This window comes from Bemisia tabaci, chromosome 1 (assembly GCF_918797505.1).
Source record: "Bemisia tabaci chromosome 1, PGI_BMITA_v3".
Classification (NCBI taxonomy): domain Eukaryota; kingdom Metazoa; phylum Arthropoda; class Insecta; order Hemiptera; family Aleyrodidae; genus Bemisia; species Bemisia tabaci.
This window is the reverse complement of record NC_092793.1, coordinates 36979320-37005047: the sequence shown is the minus strand read 5'-3', so window position 1 is coordinate 37005047 and position 25728 is coordinate 36979320. Positions and strand designations below refer to the sequence as shown.

The window sequence follows — 25728 nt, the reverse complement described above, 5'->3', positions numbered from 1 at the left end:
CTACAGGCTGCTGGTGAAATTCAGTGAGAGGGTAGAGCTGCACTTACCTCTTGCCAGGTGCAGGTTGTTGCGCATGCCTGCATTTACCCACAGCGTCACAGTCAAATCCTGGTTTCCCTTCGCCCGCTCCGGCGATGTTCGTTGAGAATTCGGAAGTGGTCAGTTGGTGGCTGTTGGTGCTTAGGCTGGCGCCAAAATTCAGCAGATCAGAGGAGCTACCGGCTGAGAGGAGTTGAAGCAGGCCATCTGAGGGTGCCACCACCACTGTGACGTCGTTCATATGGATTCTTACGTTTTCCGTCCCGTTCTGCCTTTAATAAAAATTTGCATGCGTTAATTGGATTACATTTTGCAAGAAGGAACCACTATTTCTGGCTCAATTTAGAAACAACATATATGCCATTGATTTACCTATGAAGATACGTGCTTCTATGGAAGAGCCAGAGATAGTGGCTCCTTATTGCAAAATGTAATCCAATTACGAATCATTACTCTTTAAAAACCGTTTGTAATGCTTTCAGAGAGGAGAATATCGGAGTTTAAGTCGCAGTATATCGTGCATTTTTCTTGCGTTTATCGATCCTAAAAATCCTGCCTCAAAAAAAAAGTACGGCGGAACGGGCCATAAAAAATAAAGAAGTGTGTTTGTCCATCCGACGGACAAGTAGCACGGCAATAACACCATTTTACATTTTTTGCCAATTTTTCTTGGTGAATTGGCAAGCACATGCAAATTGGAACTTAAAATTTTAGACTCTTTTAAGGGTAGATAAGGAGGCTGCAAGAATTATTTCATGAAGGGATATTTTCGTGGCTCTGAGGAGAGCCCAGCAGGGTCGAAAGATATGGTTCTTAACGATTTTTTTCGAGCAAAGGAGGAGTATCGTGTTGGGCCTTTTCCGAACTCACCTAGATTTTGCTGAATGTTTCATATTTTCAAAGTACTAGTCCTAGGTAGACTCTATGGCCCTTTTTAAAAACCAGAAACGGAAAGTACGCAAAAGAAATACATAGGAATCATCTGTTGGAAGAGTGATAACAGTCGAAAAAGTCGACAAAATAACTATTTTTCGATGCCAGGATTTTCGTTTTGAGGCGCAGCTATGCACCTTTGCATGGGCTCCGTTCGGTGAAATATTTGGCATAGAGTCTACCTAGGACTAGTCCTTTGAAAATATGAAACATTCCGCAAAATCCAGGTGGGGTCGCCCTGCTAAAAATGACCATGTTGGTAACATGTTGAGATTATGTTGTTACCAACAGGGTCTAAAATGCCCATGTTGTTACCAACAGGGTCTAAAACGCCCATGTTGGTATCAAGATGATGTAAACATGGTATCAACGCGATATCAACTTGGGGTAAAAGACCAACATGATACCAACATGCTAGCAATATGGCAAGTCCCAATACCTATGATATAAACATGATTAAAAAAATGTTGTTAACGACACTGCACGAATATGGTAACATGATGATATCAATTTGGACTTTCTTACCATCATGATAAAGAGTTGATGTAAAGTTGGAATCTTTTGGTCCCATCATGGATAAACACTTACTGATATCATTGCACTGAAGAAAAAAAAGTTCAGTGATTTTTACCGAACTCTTCGGTATACGGTTGTTCGGTGGCACAAACCTAAGTATTGGGTTTTTTGAACCAAACGTCATTACGGCGTTTGGAACACACGACCAACCGAGTTCGGTAAGGTTTTAAAGAACTTTTAGAGTCACGGAAACCGATCATTCGGTTATTCGCACCGAACTTTCAGCATATATTCGGAGAAAGTCAGAAACGTTCGGTTGGCGTCTTATTATTGTATGTGTTGATCCATAGATATGTTCAAAGACGATGTGCTTATTCTAGCCTTTGTGGTCTTATTAATTTTTGGAATCCATGTTGATATTTTTTCTGTGAGTAAATTTTCCTTTAGACTTATTTTGATCTACCTATTTTACTTCCATACTCATTTGTGCATTATTGAATTAAATTTCATTTACCTATATCTGCGGCTTAAAATCAAAAGAATGTTGCTCAATTAAGATGGGACCAGGAAGTAATTATTACCAAAAGTAAAAATTATTAAATAATATTAAGAATTTATATCATTAATATGATAAATCATAATATAATAAATATAATATATAATGCTAGCTGCTTCGGGCGCCCTCCACAGCTAGCAAAGGTGGTGCAGTAGCTTATTTGGAATCGGAGCAATTAGTTGAATTTATTTAAAAATGATGAATAAAATGTCTGTAACAATACGTGTTGCTAGCAATACGCAATACTGCAGTTAATAAGTCAGGGTCAGTCAAGCCGCAAAGAATAAGATGCCAGGATGTCAAGAAGCTGTGAAGCGGAGCAGCCGAGGGATTGCGAAGGAATGTGAGTGGCGAGTGACGAACGACGATGCGACCCAAACCTCCTTCTTTGAGGTTGGTGGGAGGAGAGCTATACGAAATAAAACGGAGATTGCCGAAAGAATGTGGCGGGAGGGTTGGCTGAGACCGTAGAGGGGGGGGGGGGGGAGGTACCTAGGGACGGGCAAGCAGATAGCGGCCGGACGATCGCTCGAAACAGCTGAACTTTACTCGTCGATAAAAGAAAGAAAATTTGAGAAAATCGAAAAAACAATTACAGCCTGCAAATCTATAGATCTGAAGCTTTCATTTAAAAAAAACCCATGCAAATCGGTCCGGTGGTTCTTTCAAAGTTAATGTCCCAAAATTCGGACTTAAGTCTGAATTAATGGGAGGAAATTCGAGCCCAGCTAAACTTCACTCGTCGATAAAAGTAAGAAAATTTGAGAAAACCGAAAAAACGATCACAGCCTGCAAATCTACAGATCAGAGGCTTTCATTTAAAACAAAAATCATGCAAATCGGTCCGGTGGTTCTCTCAAAATTAACGTCCAAAGATTCGAACCTCTGTTTTAATACATTGGAGAAAATTTAAGAAAATTATAGGAGAAAATCTGAAAAAATCGAAAAATAAATTACAGCCTGCAAATCTAAAGCTCGGGGGCTTTCATTTAAAAAAAAGATCAGGCAAATCGGTCCGGTGGTTCTCTCAAAGTTAACGCCCAAAGATTCGGAACTTTGCATTTTAATATATAGGACTAGCTGCTCCGGGCGCCCTACGGGCGCCCTCCACAGCTAGCAATGGTGGTGCAGTAGCTTATTTGGAATCGGAGCGATTAGTTGAATCTATTTAATAATGATGATGATTCTGCGGCAGAAGATCAAGGAATTTAAATGCCTCTCTGCGTTACAAGGTGGAGACTGCCATTCTACCGAAAAATGTTATAAAAAGCTCGCATTATTAGTTTTTCTTTTTTTGTGTTATTTTTTAATTTTATTTTTTTTTTTATTTTTTGATAATTTTCTAATGACTATGAGGCTTTTGGGATTTATAAAAGATCGAATCACCTCTTTGTGCACGATGTTTTTTGTACGGTTGCCTCTGGGAAGAATTTGGACTTCAAAATTTTTGTACGATGTAGCTCGTGAGAGTGCAACATATAGTTGACCATGGCCAAAAACTGTTTGGGGTAAATAAATGCCGACTCGCTTCAGTGTTTGACCCTTAGCTTTGATGATGGTCATGCAGAACGCAATGCGAATTGGAAATTGTCGCCTCTTAAAAGAGAAAGGGAGAGAGGAGTCTGCAGGTGACAAATCAATTCTTGGCAGTGAAATTCTTTCACTGGCCTTCTCGCCGGCAATGACCTGCAAATCAAGACAATTTTCATAACGTTTCCAGACGATCAATCGGGTACCATTCGATAAACCTTCAGAAATGTTGAGGTTTCTTAAAAGCATGACAAAAACCCCCTCCAAAAGTGTGAGTTTAAGCGGTGGTAAGCCACTAGGATTAAGACTGTCCAATAATTCGAGGGGAAAATTGAGAGCCTCTCCCTCTTCCTCTACAATGAGCCTGTCAACACTGAAGTACGTTTTAGAGACACCTGAAAGAACTTCAACAACCTTGTCGTTAATTTCATTGCAATGCTTATTTTTAGGGGCCAGAATTGCGCAGTTTGTGAAATCTACGTTCGAACATGAGGAAGCTATCTTTTCCATAAATTTCAGTAATAATATCAGTTTCAGTGATACTGCTTGTCGGTAAATCAATGAATTCCGGCATAGCCTTTTTTAGCAGGAAGGTAAACACCATCACCTATTTCGAGTTAAAATTTTGCAAACTCCGCTTCGTCTTGCGAAGTTCTCATATTTTGAGTAAGTTTTCTGATTTTGAAAAGAGGTCAAAGTGGTGAGAATTTGATTGCATTTTGCACCAATGTTTGGCGAGAAGCATGCGGAACAACGGGTGAAACCTGTCTAAAATCACCACCCTAGACGACAATTTTTCCTCGAAAAGGGATATCATTACCCATTCTCTAAGAAGTCGGTCGATGCATGCCAGAGCATGCGTGATAACCATGGGAGCTTCACCCCAAAAAATGATCGTTGTTTTCCGAATAGTCTCAGCCTCTCTTGAGCTAACCGTCAGACCCGACACAGAATTCTCATTCAGAACCGAAGGAATTTTGAATTTGCTATGAATCGACCGACCGTTAGGTAGCAACGATGCGGCGATACCTGTCCAAGCAACGGAGATGACGTCTAAGTTTTCCTTTGTACAATACGCAGTAAGACATTCTTAAACGAAAGTTTTTCCCGATCCTCCTGGACCATCAATGAAAATCGCATTACACGTGTAAGATGGATTTTGGATGAGACTAATTATTATTATTACTCTATATAAAGCTGCTGTTCCCACTCACTCTGCCCCCCCTAGATAAAAATTGGCCGAAGCGATTTCCTTTAAAATTGGTACACGCTTAGCTATTGTAATGAGGAGTTGATTAAAATTATTCCCATTCAAATCCGCTGCCTCGGATGCCCGCAAGAGCGAAAAGTTATTTCTCCATATAGTATTACATTGGAGATACGCGGTTGTTTACGCGCATCGCGCCGAACAGGTTCAATCCTGTTGCGTGACGTCACTGCCTTACAGACGAAATATAAGGTTTTAGGAGGTATTTTTCAACGGATTTTCGTGAAACTCGGTATCCGGAGGTATGTTTCGACGGGAAACTCGAATTTTTGGTCAGATTTTCAAAATTTCAAAATCCAAGATGGCGGCCGTGGCCTAAAATGCTAAGTCGGCTCCTGTTTGATCGATTTTCGTGAAACTCGGTATCCGGGGTATGTTTCGACGGGAAACTCGAATTTTTGGTCAGATTTTCAAAATTTCAAAATCCAAGATGGCGGCCGTGGCCTAAAATGCTAAGTCGGCTCCTGTTCGATCGATTTTCGTGAAACTCGGTATCCAGAGGTACGTTTCGACGGGAAACTCGAATTTTTGGTCAGATTTTCAAAATTTCAAAATCCAAGATGGCGGCCGTGGCCTAAAATGCTAAGTCGGCTCCTGTTATATCGATTTTCGTGAAACTCGGTATCCAGGGGTATTTTTCGACGAGAAACTCGAATTTTTGGTCAGATTTTCAAAATTTCAAAATCCAAGATGGCGGCCGTGGCCTAAAATGCTAAGTCGGCTCCTGTTATATCGATTTTCGTGAAACTCGGTATCCAGGGGTATTTTTCGACGAGAAACTCGAATTTTTGGTTAGATTTTCAAAATTTCAAATCCAAGATGGCGGCCGTGGCCTAAAATGCTATATCGCTTCCTGATATCGATCGATTTTTATGAAATTCGGTATTAGGAGGTGTATTTCGACGGAAAACTCGCATTTTTGGTCAGATTTTCAACATTTTCAAATCCAAGATGGCGGCCCTGCACGAAAACGCGGTCCGGACTCCTAGAACATCAAAATCTGTAAAAATTGGTGAAAAAGAAGATTAAGAAATAGATGTTGTCTCCTCATTAATGTTAAAAACCGTGCGGGGCGGTGGCGACTCGCGAGAGCGAGTCGCAAGTTCGTCGCGAAGCGTAGAACTGGGGTCCAGGGGCACTCCCCGGCTAGACGTGTCAGCTCGCAAAGCGAGCTAATCACGACTAGTTTCAGAAATAAGTTGATGTTCCTCTGGGTTAGCGGCAGAAATCATGGAATCATAGTTTTAGGGGGAGGAGAGTCAGGCTCCGACCCTTGAAGATTCAGGTTTACCATAGGTTTAGTCGCCACAGTGGGTCTTGTGGCGTGAAGATGGTGTTGGTACCCCCTAAGTCCCCTTTGCATATCTACTCCCTCTCCCCTCACCTAACTCTCTCCTCTACATTTTAACCACTTACCTACCACAATGTGTCTATAGATGGCTGTGGGCTCCACACCGGAGCATGAAGCCAATAAAGCATCAAAGAAGAAGAAGAAGAAGAAGAAGAAGAAGAAGAAGATTCAGGTTAATTGGAAGCAATTCCGGAAGATCAAATGATGATATTGAAAATCCATGAAGTCTTAATGTGCTTTCAATAGCAAAAAGCCGATCAACGTAGTCGACCGACCAAAAAAATAAAGAGAGAGGAAGAAACGAAGTATCAAGCAAATTTGAAACAAAGTTGGAAAGAGAAAAGAACAAATAAGAATGAAATGTCCTTAACAATACATGTTGTTAGCAATACGTGTGCGCACCGCTGCAGTTAATAAGTCAGGGTCAGTCAAACCGCCAGGATGCCTATCAAGAAGTGGTGAAGTGGAGTAGCCGAGAGATTGCGACGGAATGTGGGTGGTGAGTAACGAACGACATTGCGACCCAAACCTTCTTTGAGGTTGGTGGGAGGAAAGCTATACGAAAGAAAACGGAGATAGCCGAAAGAACGTGGTGGGAGGGGTGGCTGAGACCCTAGGGGGGGTATCTAGGGACGGGCAAGCAGGTAGCGGTCAGATGACCGCTCGAAACAGCTGAACTTTACTCGTCGATAAAAGTAAGAAAATTTGAGAAAATCGAAAAAACAATTACAGCCTGCAAATCTACAGATCAGAAGCTTTCATTTAAAAAAAACCCCATGCAAATCGGTCCGGTGGTTCTCTCAAAGTTAATGTCCCAAAATGCGGACTTTAGTCTGAATAAATGGGAGAAAATTTGAGCCCAGCTAAACTTCACTCGTCGATAAAAGTAAGACAATTTGAGAAAATCGAAAAAACGATCACAGTCTGCAAATCTACAGATCACAGGCTTTCATTTAAAACAAAAATCATGCAAATCGGTCCGGTGGTTCTCTCAAAGTTAACGTCCAAAGATTCGGACCTCCGTTTTAATGCATCGAAGAAAATTTGAGAAAATTATGGGAGAAAATTTGAGAAAATCGAAAAAACGATCACAGCCTGCAAATCTACAGCTCAGGGGCTTTCATTTAAGAAAAAGATCACGCAAATCGGTCCGGTGGTTCTCTCAAAGTTAATGCCCCAAGATTCGGAACTTTGCATTTTAATATATAGGATAATAAATATAATATATAATATATAATATAATGCATTATAATATATAATATTATTCATTTTTCATTAATTTATATTATCTATCCATCTTAGTTAGTTTTTAATAGGTATTTTCATTTTTAATAACTATTTATCCGTCCATATTTTATTTTATTTTTTTCGTGTGTTTTTCGTACTCCTCTCTTTCAAAAACTTGATCTACTTAATATTATTTTCGTATCCTTCACTGTGAAACTGAATGATGTACAGAATTGCAACAATATCATTGCTTCTAATCATTGAACCAGATCTGAGGACGTTTATTAGTGCTAAATTAGCCACCTCCCCCACGCGAGCGTCCGTGGCGGAGTGGCAGCGACACTCGGGCGATTACCGAAGTTCAGCAACGGCGGGCGTAGTTAGTACTTCGATGGGTGACCGTTTGGAAACTCGGGCGCAGCGCGGCTTAATTCTAGCGGACATTGATTGTGGGGTTCACAGCGTCACTTCTCTGGTGTCCGCGATGAAAATTAAGCCTAAGAACGTGCAGCGTGCCTACATTTAAGCATTTTGGAACTTTTTTTTTCAGTGTGTGATATCATATTGGTAACATGTTGATATCATGGTGATAGCAGGTTCCATCTACCCTGTTCCTACCATGTTGGGCCAGACCAACTTGTTACCAAGATGGTCATTTTTAGCAGGGCGGAAAAGGCCCAAAACGTTACTCTTCCTTTCGGATATTTTGGGAGGGGGGGGGGGTGACTGGAAAATTAAGCCTCCAATTCTTAGAGACCATATTGGGTACCTACAGTAGATTTAAACGGTAATAATTGTTTTGTACCACTTCAGAGGCAATATCAGGAGGCAAGAGAAAATAGCTGAAAATTCGATAGCAATAATGTGATTATTAACCTTCCTGTTGCCTCATAGATGGTACCAAACGCGACCATTGCCAAATAACTTTAAAAGCTTCTTTTTCAACTATGAAAAGTCTCTGAAAATTGAAAGCCAAATTTTCGCGTACTTCCCAAATTATTTAAAACATTTCACAAAAATCACTGAAAAGTCGATAAAAATCGTGTTTAGGACCTTGGTATCGGCACCAACATTGCCTTACAAAATATTTATCATCTCTTACCCTATTTTGTAGGTAAAAATGATCAGTTGAGATCAGTAGAGAAAATGAACTATATTAACTGATTTAACTGATATTAACTGATATCGACTGTTACCAACAAATACCAGTTGAAAGTCTACAGCGATATTTGATGAGATTCAGTTGGTACCAGTAGAGGTTGAACTGATACCATCTGATACCAGTTGAAAGTCTACAGATATTTGATGAGTGTCAGTTGGTACTAGTGGAGGTTGAACTGATACCAGATGATATACCTACTCAATAGATATATGTTGAGCCTCAATACCCGCCCGGCAAGGGAGCAATGTGTACGTTGCCGCAACGTTGCAAGGCAACATTTTTGATGATATTGCTTTGTAAAGGTAAAGCAGCAACGTTTAAGCAATGTTTCAGCAATGTTGCCTGACATTATATTTTAGACAATATTTTCAAAACGTTTTTTAGAAATGTTTCTGGAACATTATTAAAAAACGTTTCAATAAATATTTCTTAGATATATTGTGACAACGTTGTTAAACATTATTAGTCAGGGAGAAACACGATTTGACCCGGAACAAATTGCTGAACAAACTTTTCCTATATAAACGTCATCAGTAGGTCCTCCTGAACAACATACCAAAAGTTTACCACGGTCCGACCCCGGAACACCCCCCAAAATGCCTAAATTTCAAAATGGCGGCCATAATAAGGCCTCTGGGATTTCGGTTTTTTAAAATGCGCATAAAGTGTCATGTGAGGTATCAATCCCTGTGTAATTTTGGTCTTAGAACTCAGATGTGAGGTCAAGCAGATGCTGTGCTGCAAATCGGAGGGGACACTTTTCCACCGTTTCAGGTGTTCTCCTTTCTGTTGTTTCTCAACAGATGATTTTCTCCAATCAATATAAGGGAATGCGCCCTCATACAATGTCGCAAAAATATGTATATGTATATACAAAAATAAACAAAAATTAATTGATAGATAATTCAAAAAATAAAAAAATTAACAATAAAAATATACAAATGAAGATAAAATTAAAAAAAATAAAAAAATAATTTAAAAATAAAAAATAAAATAAAAAAATAAATATAATAATTAGAAAATAATTTAATACAAAATAAAAATACCAAATAATTATAATAATAAAAAATAATTATAATATAATTAAGTAAATAATTAAAATAATAATAATTTTATTTATATAAAATGAATATATTTATTCAATTCTTTTTTAATTTTTTTTTCATACTCCTCTTTTTTAAAAACTTGATCTTCCTAATATTATGTTCAGTATCCTTCGTTGTAGAATTATGCACAGAAATGCAAGAATATCATTGCTTTCTATCATTGAACCAGATCTAGGGATGTTTATTAATGCTAAATAACCAAACACTATCACGCGAGCGTCCGTAGCTGAGTGGCAGCGACACACGGGCGATCACTGAAGTTCAGCAACGTCGGGCGTAGTTAGTACTTCGATGGGAGCCCGCTTGGGAACCCGGGCGGAGCGCGGCTACTATCGGACTTAGAGTGAATTTCGGGTGCCTAAGAAACGCTTCTCTGCGGTCCACATTGACTTCTAGGAGTAAAAATGCAGAGTACTCCTAAAATAAATCACCGAAATTTTTTCACCGTATTTTTGCAACATTCCCATTATGTTGCTAAAACGTATTTTTGCAACATTCCCATTATGTTGCTAAAACACATTGCAGACACATTGCCAATTACGTTCATGCAAGCTGACAAAATTACACGTTGTGGCAACGTTACCACAACGTTGCCCGAATACGTAAATGGCGAAAATGCAAACGTTTTGGCAACGTTGCCACAACGTAATTTTGCCGGGCGGGTAGGTAACAGTTGAAATTTGCTACGTATCACCTGAGGTTCAATTGATATCGGTTCAGCATGAACTGACATCTTTTGAACATCCACTGATCCAAACAACAAATTCAACAGACGTCCATTAAAAGTTTAAACTTAGTCCAATAAGGCTACGTATACATTTTAACAGGAAACCTGGTTGGCATGTATAACAAGGCCCGCTAGGCCACTTCATCAAGGCATCTGGAATTCAGGGCCACTACATGAATAGAGATATTTAAATTACATATATTTTAATCCCTTTTCCATTCCATTTATTTCTACAGTAGGGAAATGCATGATTTTATGGTTTTAAAATATCGAATAATGCCGATAATTTGAAATTCTGCGGCCGTTCAAAGATTACGTAACTTGCTAGAGAAAGGAGGAGTTTGAGGACAGTGCAATACGTAGGAGGGTACCCAGCGCTACTTATGCTATTACACAAAAATCGGTCCTTCACACCAGTTTCATGGGTTTGTCGGCACGGGAGCATGGATTTTATACCAAAAATTCTGTGCGATGCACAGTGCAGTGTCCTTATGGGCGGATAGGAAATAATTCATATCTGATCGAATAATGCATGAAATTTAATGAAACTTTAACAGTGTCAAGTATTCATCATGTACTTGCTTGTTTTAAGTCAAAGTTTCCAAAGTTCCCTAAATGATTGGGTCAATCATATTCCCCCTTGGACTTCATGATTTTGAGACAAAGCGTGACAATTAGGGGGTGGGGGAGTCAAATTCAGCATTACGTAACGGTACATTCGTGCTAAATTTCAACTTTTCTTTCTCTCTCTTTTTAAGTTTTATAAGAAAGTTTTGTTTTATCATATTCTTTCTTGTCTTTTGAAATTAATAGTATTTTAATTTTCAGTGACTATGCTCTTTCCCAGTTATTGGTGAGAAAATCCTGAGTTTTTTCTTCGTGAAAATGGGGGACAACTCAAGGCAAATTTTACAAAATTATTTTGCGGATGCCTGGTCTACTGGTACGATCGCGTATCAAGGGATGGGTGGGACCCACCCGGTGGGTGTCAAATAATCGGAATAATCACGAGCCGTACCTATTAATAAACAACCCCTTGTCTGTCCATCGCAGTTTCTATCAATCTCAACGATCAGTCCGCTGTTTTGCTAACAAAAATACATAAAAAGCTTTTCCTCAAATATAAAGTTAGGTAAACAGTTTTTCAAAGAGTTTTCCTATTAAAATCTACGGGTCCTCCCCCCCTCCCCCCATTTTTCACCGTCACTGCTACTTGCGGCTTGTAAACAATTGATGGCCGTGAGCTGAACGGATTGCCGAAACTGGAGAATTTAGTATTACCTTTGGTCGTAAAGGACATCATCGGTGGTGCTGGAGGTGGAAACCACGGGGTCAGCCGGGGTGTGAGGCTCGTTTGGAGCAGGGGTGGGAGCAGCTCGGGCGAGGGCGAAGAAGGCGCAGAAGGCGGCGACGGTGACCGGAACACCGAAGCGGAGATGTGGCATGGTCGATACCGGCGAGGATCTGGCGGTCGTACTCGAAGCACGCTCTTCGGACGCAGGGAGTGGCATCACTGAGCCGCTATGCCGCGCCGCTTGCCCGACTGGTTCACATCCCGCTACTGTTGAGGTGGGATCCCGGACATGGCTCCTGATTCGCAGGTCATCAGGCTCGCCCGCTAGTTTCCGAGGCGGCGCGGCGAGCCGTTATCAAAAGTACCCAATTACATTGAGACTTGTACACGCAAATAGGGCTGTTCTATCGGTTGTCGGTACGCCACCGAAACTATTCCGTTAAGAAAAAGTTACGATAAGAGCGCTCTTGCCGATAGCGATCAGAGTTTTCGGAGCTGGCGAAAATAAGCTGTTGCCATGTGTACATCTATTTCATGCGCCGCGCCAGGCAATCTGATAAACCGACACAAGGGGCAACAATGCATTGAGTGCGAGCTCTCAAAAATCCGATAAGGCCGGCTGTTGTCGATATCATCGCCACCGTCTGTACTGCCGCCAGTTTCAATAAGAGACGATATCGAAAGAGTTCCGGCAAGAATTCGTTTGAACACCCCTACACGCAAAAATAAAGATGACTATGTCAACCTTGGGGACGGTTGATTTAGCGTGACTGGCATCATGAACGGATATTTACACGATTACAGGATCTAACGAGTGAACATAATAAAAAATGTTGAAGAAAAATGATATTCTCATGTTGGATGAACGTGACTGTATCATGTTCCTATACGAGATCATCACGTTGACTTAACGTAATATCATGTTGATTTAACATGCAGGGGCGGACTGGCCCGTGTATGGGAGGGTGGGAATCCCCAACCAAATACAGGGTGGCCCAGACCTACCGTACCAGGCCTTTTTTCGGTTAATTTGTGTCGTACGGAGTCCAGGATCGCGGGGATGAATAGGATATTGACCCCAAGGAATCCGAATTTCACGGTCCAAAAGGCCCCCTGGCACCCCTTGGGGGTTAAAGGGGGGTCCGTACTTCAAAAGTCAGGGTTTATGTCAAAATTTTGAAATTATTTCATCGGAATCAGAACGTACGGAAATTTTTAACTTAAATCGACACCAAGAAATCCAAAATCGGCCCATTCGTGTCCAAAATACCGACCCCTAAAGGTGGGGGACGGAGCCCCCTTTCAAAAAAATTCAAGTTCGTTAAATTGACGAGGAGACTCGAAAAAATGTGTATTCATAGGTAATCAACCCCAAGGAATCCAAATTTGAGGGTCCCGTTGTCCTCAGAGACATTTCTGGTGGGGCACAGGGGTATAACCTCCACACCGGTTGAATTTAAAAGTTCAGAGACCCCCTGTGCCCCATCAGAAAAGTTTCTGAGGACAACGGGACCCTCAAATTTGGATTCCTTGGGGTTGATTACCTATGAATACACATTTTTCCGAGTCTCCATGTCAATTTAACGAACTTGAATTTTTTTGAAAGGGGGCTCCGTCCCCCACCTTTAGGGGTCGGTATTTTGGACACGAATGGGCCGATTTTGGATTTCTTGGTGTCGATTTAAGTTAAAAATTTCCGTACGTTCTGATTCCGATGAAATAATTTCAAAATTTTGACATAAACCCTGACTTTTGAAGTACGGACCCCCCTTTTACCCCCCAAGGAGCGCCAGGGGGCCTTTTGGACCATGAAATTTGGATTCCTTGGGGTCAATTCCCTATTCATCCCCGCGATCTTGGACTTCGTACGACACAAATTAACCGAAAAAAAGGCCTGGTACGGTAGGTTTGGGCCACCCTGTATACTGTAGAGCTCTCTGAGGCCCCTGCGAAGACGGGATGCAAGAATTGAAAAATATCATTATTCTTTTTAGTGGATTAGCTATTAATGGCTCTATGGCAGTTGGTGGAGCGAGGTACCTCCAGGGTGTACTATACGGGGTGTCCCAAAATTCCATACCCCCCCCCCCCCGGTAACTTTTGGACGGTTGAAGATAGAAAAACGAAACTTTGGGAATATTTCTATCTCAAAGGGGACCATTTTCTAGGGGGCTCAAAATTTTTGCCCCTCCCTCAGGGGAACGGGGGCCCCCAACTTTTTTTCAAATGGTAAGCACCATTTTGTGATACATCGTTGGAAAAATCATTAAAAACTAAGAATTTTCGCGCAAACCGCACATCAATATCTTAATTTTTGACCTATTTATGATAGGTCAAAGGTCAAATTTAACCTATTTTAAAAAATCATCACCGGTTCAAAGTATCGTAGAGTAAAATTAAAACTGGAAAATTTAGCAAATTGATAGAACTTTTAAGTAAAAATTAAAGAAATCATCGCAAACTAATTTTAAGGGGGGATTCGGACCCCCAAATACGCCAGTTCAAAGGTCATACGATTTTCCCGCTACATGAACCAATTTTCCCTAACTTAACCTCAACTTATCTCGAAAAGTTGAAAGTTAGTTCAACATTGCGTTTTCAAGTCCCCAAATTTTGAGCAGATTTTTAAAAAAAAGATAAACAAGGTGATTAAATTTGACCGTCCAAGTGTCATTTTTTTTAAACTTCTGCTCGAAATTTGGGGACTTGAAAACGCAATGTTGAACTAATTTTGAACTTACCGAGATTAGTTGAGGTTAAGGTAGGAGAAAGTGGTTCATTTAGCGAGAAAATCGTATGACCTTTGAACTGACGTATTTGGGGGTCCGAATCCCCCTTAAAATTATTTTGCGATGATTGCTATAATTTTGACTTAAAAGTGCTTACAATTTGCTGAATTTTCCCGGTTTATTTTTTTCTCTACGATAATTTGAACCGGGTATGATTTTTTTAAAATCGGTCAAATTTGACCTTTGACCTATCATAACTCTGTCAAAAATTCAGATATTGATGTGCGGTTTGCGCGAAAATTCTTAGTATTTAATGCTTTTTCCAACGATGTATCACAAGATGGTGGTTACCATTTGAAAAAAAGTTGGGGGGCCCCCCGCCTTTCCTGAGGGAGGGGCAAAAATTTTGAGCCCCCTAGAAGATGGTCCCTTTTGAGATAGAAACATTCCCAAAGTTTCGTTTTTCTATCTTCAACCGTTCAAAAGTTACCAGGGAGAGAGGGGTACAGACTTCTGGAAGACCCTGTATACAGGGTGTTTCAGACCACCCGTACCAGGCCTTTTTCTCCCAGATCTAGACGGCTGGCATCCGTTTATCAATCTACTCAATGCGAACATCCATGAGGATCAGACAATTACGCCTGCAACCAAATTTTCTTACCTGCTCACTCTCCTCAAAGGTGAATCATTGAACCTGGTACAATCGTTGCCACTCACGGATGCCAACTATGAGGTGGCGTATCAAACCGAAAAGCGTCATATTTTTCATAATTGTTAGGGCCTGCTCGATATACCCGCCGTAAAGGACAGCAATGGATTGCCGCAGTTCTTAACGAAGGTGCAAACAGCAAATATGCATGCATTGGCCGCTCTTAAGATTCCAGACACTATGTATGGACTCATGCTGGTCACGGTCCTGCACGACAAGTTATCGAACTACTTCCGCTGGCGTTTGGATGACTTTCGAGACGAACCAACGAACTATCCCACTCTGGAGGAAATGAATAATTTCCTCAAAGTTGAGTGCTCACTCATTTTCGACTCTCCTCCTCAGCAAGAGAAGAAGAACGAGAAAACTTCGAATGTTTTGGTCGTGGCTGGAGATAAACCAAAGTATTCGCCATCTCCTATAAAACCTGACGCCAGCAGCAAGAAGAAGCCTGCAGATTCCAAGCAGACTCTTAGAGTCGCGGCGCCACCATCCTCTCAAAGTCCAGCGAAAATTTCTCCATCGACATCGACCGCAGCAGGCAGAGGGTCCAAGCCCTGGCCCAAATTATACTTTGTCCCTGGTGTGACACACCACATTCAGTATTCAATTGTGAAGACTTCAACAAAATGTCGCCAGCCGAAAGGCAGAGGAATGTCGCTGAGCAGAAAAGGTGCCAGAATTGTTTGGGGACACATTCAAAGCATTCGTGCTTGTCTTAAAAGAGGTGTTTTAAGTATCATGCAGGGCACCACACTGTCTTACACGAAGCGCACGCATCCTCGGCTTCTCCTTCTTCCTCTGAAGCTAAAACAGGAGAGAATCACTCTCTTGTCTGCACTGGTCAGTCGAGTAGCGTAACAGATGTTATTCCTACAGCTAAATTCATCATTTCATCGCCCCTCACGGGGGAAACCCTTATGGAGAGATTCATCATCGATTCTCGGGCCTCAGACTCCTACCTCACTTCGCGCTGCTGCGCGCAGCGCAAAGGAAGCGCACTTTGCAGGTTTGAGGCGCAAATGCTGCGCGCATTTGCGTCTCAAACCTGCAAAGTGCGCTTCCTCCGTCACAGGCCTAGGTCAAACTGCAGTTCCGGTGGATGGAGTGGTGAAGATTAACATTCATTCTAGAGATCGAAAAGTCGCATTTTATGGCAACCCAGTCTACGTGGTTAAGCGAATTACCAGCTCAGTACCCTCTCTCCCCTTATCCAAGGAAGTACGCGTTGCTGTCTCCAAGGTTCCGCTTGCTGACGACGCATTTGCAGATCCGGGTGAGGTGGATGGGCTTTTGGGTGCCGATCTCTTTCCTCGTATCCTCAATGGTCAGAACTTCAGTTTTGGATCATCTGCTCCTAAGGGCCTGAAGACTGTCTTCGGCGTAATTCTTAGAGGGCCCACAAGCTGCGAACCCGCAAACCGTGAGAGCTCCGCCGCTGTTGCACGTCCTGACACATAACAGCTTCTGCGATAAGTTGGAACGCTTCTGGGAACTCGAAGAGGTCCCTACTTCCAAACGACTATCCATCGACGAAGAACTTGCCGAAAAAATCTACGCTGAAACTACGGTCCAGCAGTCGAATTGGCGCTATATGGTTCGCTTGCCCTTTAAACCGAATCATCCAGAGTTGGGCTCTTCCCGGACCCAAGCTCAAAGTCAGTTTGCGTCATTAGAACGCCGCTTTGCCACGGATCCAAACTTTCACGCGCAGTACGTCAGCTTTATGGACCCTGGTAAAAATGATAGGTTGATATCAGTTATAATCAGTAGCGGAAATGAACTGATATTAACTGATTTTAACTGATATCGACGGTTACCAACTGATACCAGTTGAAAGTCTACAGATATTTGATGAGTAACAGTTGGTACCAGTAGAGGTTGTACTGATACCAGATTATACTCAATAGATCTATGTTGAGCCTCAATAGGTAACAGTTGAAATTTGCTACGTATCACTTGAGGTTCAATTGATATCGGTCCAGCATGAACGTCAGTTCATGCATCTGTTGAACATCAACTCATCCAAACAGAAATTTAATAGACGTCAATTACAAGTTTAAACTTAGTCCAATGAGGCTACGTATGCATTTTAACAGGACGATCTGGTTGGCATGTTTGACAAGGCCCACTAGGCCACTTCATCAAGGCATCTAGACTTCAGGGCCACTACATCAATAGAGATATTTATATTATTTTAATCCCTTTTCCATTCAATTTTTTTCTACGGTAGGTAAATGCATTATTTTATGGTTTTAAAATCTCGAATACCTAATGCTGATTATTTGAAATTCTACGGCCGTTCAAAGATTATGTCACTTGCTAAAGAAAGGAGGAGTTTAAGGACAGTGCAATACGTAGGTGGGTACCCAGCGCTGCTTGCTGTTACACAAAAATCGGTCCTTCACACCAGTTCCATGGGTTTGTCGGCACGGGAGCATGGATTTTATACCAAAAATTCTGTGCAATGCCTACTTCAATGTGTTGTGATTTTGATCAGGAGAATCCCCCATGTAAAAGGGGGTATAATGTGTAATTTTTGAGCCGCTCCCATCGTAACTGATCTCATATTACTAGATACTATATTTGGTTGATACCATCCCCAGTAAGAATTTTTTCCCCCTACAAAAAAGAGATAAATTTTAACCTTTTTTTTTTCTTAATAAGCCGTAAATATTAATACAAAACATGTAATATTTATCCCATGGTTGACGGCTCTTGGAACGCTTTCACGTTTAAAAAAACGTAAATTTATATACATTTCTATCTTTTTTACGTAAAAATGTCCTTAGGGCGTTAACCATGGAATCAATTGTACATCTTTTCAATTTTTTCCTCACGCCTGGTAAAAGTACGTGAAAATATTGGAAAATACAATAACATTTACTTACGTAAAAAATATATTAAAAATAACGTAAAACTGAAGAAAAATAATCTTGGTAAATCAAGTGTTTACATGAATTTCACTTCAAATTCATATCAAAAAATTTAAAAAGAAAAAAGATGTGATTTCGAGGAGACTAAACATTTTTCATATAAAATTTACATGAATTTGAGTAAATGATTTCCTTACCGGCGACAACTTGATCCTTTTTTTTAACATAATTTTATCACTGCACAAAAAGAACGTGGCAAAAACACATAAAAATTATCTCGATCATTTTTTTTCTTAACTGAAAATTCATATAAAGACATATCAATTTCTTCAACGCTCACGACTCGAAAATAATTTTTTCCATACTTTACACATAAAAATTACATGAAAAGAATGTGACGAAAACACATAAAATTACCTTGATCAATTTTTTTTTTCACATTAAATTCATATAAATATGTTAATGAAATTTTTTTGACCCTCCCGCAATATAGATTTAATTATCTGTTTTCAAATTTTTTTCATGATTATTTTCAAGTTCTTATAAGTTGATTATTGATTTTTCATCATTTCATCTTTTTTTACATCTTTAATTATTATTTTTGGTTTCGCATTTTGTGTTTCTTAGTCTCATCTTTAAGGAAAACATAACTTGTAAAACTTCACTTACATTTTAAGTGATTACAAAATAAAATGAAAAAATTAAGTGTAGATTTAAATTCAATACAAAATCATCACTCTCTGTCAAATTGATTCTAGTAGGGGCCCTGAAATGGCAAAAATACGTCCACTTTGATCGCATGCGCGGATAGAGTAGTGGCTCTGTCTCTTGGACGATCACCGAAGTTAAGCAACGCCGAGCGTAGTTAGTACTTAGATGGGAGACCGTTTGGGAATGACCGCTGCCTGCTAAAACTCGTGTCAGAAATACGAGAACGGTAATTCCCAGTAGCACTTTCTGGTCGTCAAATCGTGAGATAAACGTGAGAAACTGAATAAATACGTAAAATAACACAAGCAGATAGTGCGTTTTTAATTTATGTCTTATCAGTTGATACATGGTACCAACTGAAACCAAGTATCATTTCAGATCTGTTGATACTTCGAACTGCCACCACTTATCAGTTTAGATCAGTTGAAGCCATCAACTGACCCGATCTCAGTTGATGTCTACTGATGCTCTGCGCCAAAACACCGTTGACAAACTGATACACCGTCAACTGATCATTTTTACCAGGGGAAGAGTACCTTGCAAATGGGTATATGTCAGAGGTTGATACTCACAAGAGGCAGCCACTGGATATTACCTTCCTCATCATGGTGTTCTCCGCGATTCTGCCACCACTCGCTTACGTGTCGTCTTTAACGCTTCAGCGCCGTCATCCAATGGTGTATCCTTAAACGATGTTCTGCTACCTGGAGTTCCGCTGCAGAAGGACATCCGAGACATTCTGTTGGACTTCCGAAGACACGCCGTAGTTTTCACCGCCGACATAAAGCAAATGTTTTTACATGTGGATTTGCATCCTGACGACAAGAAGTACCAGTTAATCTTATGGAGGAAATCCCCCGATGAGGCGCTCCAGATTTATTCGCTCAACACTGTGACCTTCGGTGTTACGTCCTCACCATTCCCGTCTATTCGGACTATCTACGCTTAGCGGACGAGTACGGTCATCTTTATCCCAGAGCAGCTGAAGTTCTGCGTAAAACCGTATTTGTTGACGGCATCTTAGGAGGCGATATGAGTGCACCTCTAGCCAAACAGCGTCTGGACGAAATAATCGAACTCTTACGGTTGGGAGGATTCGTACCCAGGAAGTTCACTTCGAACGCTAAAATCCTCTCTTATCTGGCTATCCGGTTGAAGATTTGGCGCCGCTCAAACTCGACGATCCGGATAACCCAAGACACTCGATCCTTGGTTTAGACTGGATTTCAACTAAGGATTGCTTTACCTATCTCACGAATCCTCGTCCTCATCTTCACACCAAACGAGGTGTTCTCTCGCAGATTGCAGCTATGCTAATTTTTCCCATAAGAGCGGAGAAAATTGTTTAAATTGTGTATTTAAAGTTGTAAACGAGCTTTCGTCGCAATCGAGATTATTTAATAATTTGTAGGTACATTGCTTACAAATTTATTTTGACTTTACCGTGTACACAAGTGACGTGTGAACGGGTGTTTTCAAAATCAAAGATTTTGAAAAATAGGGTAAGGTCTTTAATAGGCCAGGACCTTTTAACGCCACTTAGCATGATTTCTATCGAAAGAGATTTTTCTGACAACATCGATTACAGTGGACTCTCGATAATTCGAACCTCGATAATTCGAAAACCTCGTTAATTCGAAGGAAAGTCCGTTTCCCTAGGAAATCTCTCGAAGAAAATCAATGTATTTTTCTCCCCTCGTTATTTCGAAATTTTTAAGCTGGCTCGACCCTCTATAATTCGAAATTGCGACGAAAATTCTCTCTGTAATCCGAAGTGTGGGAAGTAAATATGGTCCTCCCTCTATAATTCGAAATAAGGTGGTACATTCCCTGTACGATTCGAAGTCAACTGTTTATGTACCTGGGTGTCTGAAAGAGCTGATAGGATTGTCAAAATGTAAACATGTAATTAATAATTTTAAAATTAAATATAAATAATTAATACTTAATAATTACTTAGTGTAATTTTCACCTCTGTAAAGAAATAAACTGATATACTTGATTCCTTTTGACGTAAATCCGTCCATTTGCCTCTCTACATTCGAACCTCTCTAATTCGAAATCCCTCCGCATGAATCTCTTTAATTTGAACTCTCTTTATTTCGAAACCTCGCTATTTCGAAGAAAAAACCGATTCCCTTCAATTTCGAATTATCGAGAGTCCACTGTACGACGTTATAATAAATTCTGCGGCAATTAAATACTTATAAACTTCTCAAAAGATTGCTAATTTTTTAAAATCTAAATCTTACTATAGTAAAAAAATATAAGGCCTTTTTTGTGTGTACGTCCGTGTCATTTCGCATGCTCATTGGTCTTTCATTAACCAATCAGAAAACTTCATTGAAAATCCCCGGGAAATTTAAATGTATTCTTCCGTAAAGGAATTAATGATAGGTAGACACGTATAAAAATGGGATGTATTTCTTCTAATCAACCAGGATAAAAAGGGAGGAATATTACCTATACAGGATAGTCCTGGAAAAACGGGATGTACCTATATTAATAAACCGGGATAACAGGACGAATATCGATCTTTATATATCGATATTCGATATATCGTTTGATTTAAAGAAGTATTGACTGGGATAAAAGGTGATTTACGGGATTTCTTCAAAGTGACCGGGATAATATGCAGTAATTTTACCTATATACAGTATAGTCATGGATAAAACTGGATGTAACTATATTAAGAAACCGGGATAACAGGAAGGATATCGATCTTTGTGTATCGATCTTCGATACATCGTTTGTTCTAAAGCAGTATTGACTGGGATAAAACGGGATTTCTTCATAATAACCGGGATAAAAGGGGGGGATTTTACCTATACAGGATAGTCATGGATAAAACGGGATGTAACTATATTAAGAAACCGGGATAACAGGAAGGATATCGATCTTTATATATCGATATTCGATATATCGTTTGATTTAAAGGAGTATTGACTGGGATAAAAGGTGATTTACGGGATTTCTTCAAAGTGACCGGGATAGTATGCAGTAATTTTACCTATATACAGTATAGTCATGGATAAAACTGGATGTAACTATGTTAAGAAACCGGGATAAGAGGACGGATATCGATCTTTGTGTATCGATCTTCGATACATCGTTTGTTCTAAAGCAGTATTGACTGAGATAAAACTGGATTTCTTCATAATAACCGGGATAAAAGGGAGGGATTTTACCTATACAGGATAGTCATGGATAAAGCGGGATGTAACTATATTAAGAAACCGGGATAACAGGAAGGATATCGATCTTTATATGTCGATATTCGATATATTGTTAATCGTTATCGTTATCGTTAAAGGAATTAATGATAGTTAGACACGTATAAAAATGGGAGGGATTTCTTCTAATTAACCAGGATAAAAGGGAGAAACATTACCTACACAGGATAGTCCTGGAAAAACGGGATGTGCCTATATTAATAAACCGGGATAACAGGACGAATATCGATCTTTGTGTATCGATCTTCGATACATCGTTTGTTCTAAAACAGTATTGACTGAGATAAAACGGGATTTCTTCATAATAACCGGGATAAAAGGGAGGGATTTTACCTATACAGGATAGTCATGGATATAGCGGGATGTAACTATATTAAGAAACCGGGATAACAGGAAGGATATCGATCTTTGTGTATCGATCTTCGATACATCGTCTGTTCTAAAGCAGTATTGACTGGGATAAAACGGGATTTCTTCATAATAACCGGGATAAAAGGGAGGGATTTTACCTATACAGGATAGTCATGGATAAAACGGGATGTAACTATATTAAGAAATCGGGATAACAGGAAGGATATCGATCTTTATATATCGATATTCGATATATCGTTTGATTTAAAGGAGTATTGACTGGGATAAAAGGTGATTTACGGGATTTCTTCAAAGTGACCGGGATAATATGCAGTAATTTTACCTATATACAGTATAGTCATGGATAAAACTGGATGTAACTATGTTAAGAAACCGGGATAAAACACATCAAATGCATCATGAAACACAGCAAACACATCAAACACATCATGAAACACTTCAAACACAACAAACACATCATGAAACACAGCAAACACATCATGAAACACAGCAAACACATCATGAAACACAGCAAACACATCATGAAACACAATCAAACACATCAAACACAACAAACACATCATGAAACACAGCAAACAGATCATGAAACACAATCAAACACATCAAACACAACAAACACATCATGAAACACAATCAAACACAACAAACACATCATGAAACACAATCAAACAAATCAAATACATCAAACTGATAATCGCATGTTTCATTGAACCCTTCAGGAATGCCAAGTCAAAATTTAAAGTTAAAAGAAGGAGCAGTGGTTATGTTACTACGCAACATTTGTATCGAGGATGGATTGTGCAATGGGACAAGATTAATTGTCTTAAAAATAAACAAATGCATTTTGCATTGCTCAGTTTTAAAAGGAGAAAATAAAGGAAAAATAGTTGCACTACCAAAAATTACACTTAACACAAAAGAAGAAACAAACCTACCTTTTGTTTTGAATAGGAAACAATTCCCCGTTAGATTAGCATTTGCTATGACTATTAGTAAAAGCCAAGGGCAATCGTTTGACAGAGTGGGAATTTTTATAGATAAATAAAGACCAATGTTCGCTCACGGGCAACTGTATGTAGCATTGACTAGATGTAGGACTAAAGAAGGTTTAAAAATAAAAATCATTAATTTTGATGACAACAAAAATAAAAACACAGCAATGAACATTGTGTATCAAGAAGTTCTGCTAAAACTTTGTTTATTTTCTACTGTTAAAATTGAAGAATGCAGTATGTAATTATTATCTTCAAAACAATTAATTTTGTCACTATGAACAAAACATTTTTTATTATGAATATAACTTAAAACAAGCAGTGAACTCCAACACAATGTGTTTATAAGGCGCGTCATTAAATCGCACATATCAACCCCTACAAACAATGATGTATAAAAAAAAAATTATGTGATATTTTCATCATTAATTAACAGAATTCAAGAGGGGGTTGGGCCGCGGAGCGGCCAGGGGGCGTAGCCCTCTATGATTATTTAAAAATGTAATTACTATTATACTATTATATGCTGCAATGTGTTACTCATCCGATCATTCATGTTTGCATTTAATCAAGTATGTGTACCTACTCTTTTAATGTTAAAATGAGTGCACAAAGTTTGTTGATGAAAAGCTTCATGTAATTCTTCTTTTTTTGAAATTCAATTTGTGCACATTCAAATACATTTTTTATCATTACTTTACATTTATTCAATTTCTTTTTTTCCAACTCAAAATACGGCGCAAAACAATTTTTTCACGTCGAAAGCACTTTTTTACGATGTATCTTTGGACTACAGTAAAATAGTCCTGCAATCATCAAATTTTAATCTTAATGAAAAATAATGGAGGGACACACCTCTTACCTTCGCCTCCAATGTTACGAGTTATTTCGGTGAAATTTTTTGACGTAAAATAAAACTTTCGTGCTCTCAAAATTACGTTTTAGGTTGAATATTGTATCAATCCAATCATCTAGAAGTTAACAATTTTACAAGCGCCCGGGAGAATAAAATTGCATTCTCGGGATATGAGAGATCCAAAAATTTTCCGGACCTCTTCTTTTTCCTGAGCGGAGTCCCCCCCCCCCCCCCGTGGGGGCCCTCACGATGCGTCGCTGCGGCCTAACTTTTTTCACGCCAGTCCGAGCCCATCTATACAACACATTGAAAAAGCATTGTTGTATCTGGATTCCGAAGATGTGAAAATTGTCCGGGATGTCACCTTTTGCGGCCTTTTCTTATGTGTATAGATCTTTTGAATGTTTCTCGACCTTTAGTCATCCTTCGTAGAGGGGTGTATCGTTTGTATTAGTGTATTTTCCGAAGGAAATACACTATTGCGTTCTCCTCTGATGTCAGACCTGGACCAAAGACCATGTAATGAGTATCGATCATGGGTCGTAGATTACGAATATGCATTCCGTTTGAATTCATTTTATATATATATATATATATACTAGCCGTTCTGGGCGCGCTTCGCGCGCCCGTCACGCCTAGCCGGGGGCTACGCCCCCTGGACCCCCGGTCACTCGCTATGCGAGTGACATTCGGCTCGCTTCGCGAGCCGATTTTGTAGTAGTTGCAAATTTTTTATCACTATATTTTGAAGATTTCATAGAAAACATTATGAAATTCTCACTCCACAAGTAACTTGTAGAATAATAATGGCAGGGCAAGAAATAGACTATATCTTAAAATGGACGGTTCCCACTTAGTAAAAACAGCCAACACCACGTGAAGGTGAGGAACCATCGTTAGCCACTTTTTTTTTTTTTTTTCTTTACTTTTCTGAAAAAAATTTACTGAAATTTTAATTGCGTCCCCTAAAAGGAAACACGGAGAAAAAAATTTGTGCATGGAACCCGAAGCTGAGATCATATGGATCTCTGAAGTTTTCGGATCACGCATCCGAAAAGTTAAGGTCCATCTGCCGAAGTTCGGGTCAGACAATTGAAGTAGTTCGGTATATACCGAAGGTTTCAGGTCACACATCTGAAGTACTCGGTGCATACCGAAGTGCTTCAGATTTCTGACTCAGAGATTTAGGAAAAAATACAGTAGAACAGAGAAAAAAATACAGTCGAATAAATAAAGAAAACTATTATCGGAGAAATTCTAATTATTAGAAAGTAATTAGCTGGCGTAATCAATGCGTAGCTGCATAGGAGCATGAGCGAGATTTATCATCAACTGACCGCTGGCCGCCAGGTACCTGGGTGGGCGAGCGACAATACGTAAGCGGTGGCATATGGTTCGATTGACAGTGGAGTGGGGAACGGTCAGACGTAGGGGAAAGGTTCAGGCAGAACCGTTCAGCACAGCGCAGCGTCAGTCACCGGGTGGGGAAGAGAGTCCGGGAGGGGACACTTCCCCTCGAGTGAAATAGAAAAAGGCAGAATC

The 25728-nt window shown here is 39.8% G+C and overlaps 2 protein-coding genes across 2 annotated transcripts in view; one reads left to right on the top strand and one right to left on the bottom strand.

Moving 5' to 3' along the window:
- LOC109042084 (uncharacterized) overlaps nt 1–11999 on the bottom strand; it is a 45691-nt gene extending 33692 nt beyond the window's left edge. The window contains exons 1-2 of the mRNA XM_019058647.2: nt 11696–11999; nt 48–311 (exon numbers count right to left, since the gene is read on the bottom strand). Of these exons, the coding sequence (XP_018914192.2) occupies nt 48–311; nt 11696–11925 (494 nt within the window). The 5' untranslated portion in view covers nt 11926–11999. The remainder of the gene's footprint in view (nt 1–47; nt 312–11695) is intronic.
- The window catches only part of LOC140224623 (uncharacterized), a 228798-nt gene that overhangs the window by 137922 nt on the left and 65148 nt on the right, over nt 1–25728 (top strand). The gene's annotated exons all lie outside the window — the stretch shown is intronic.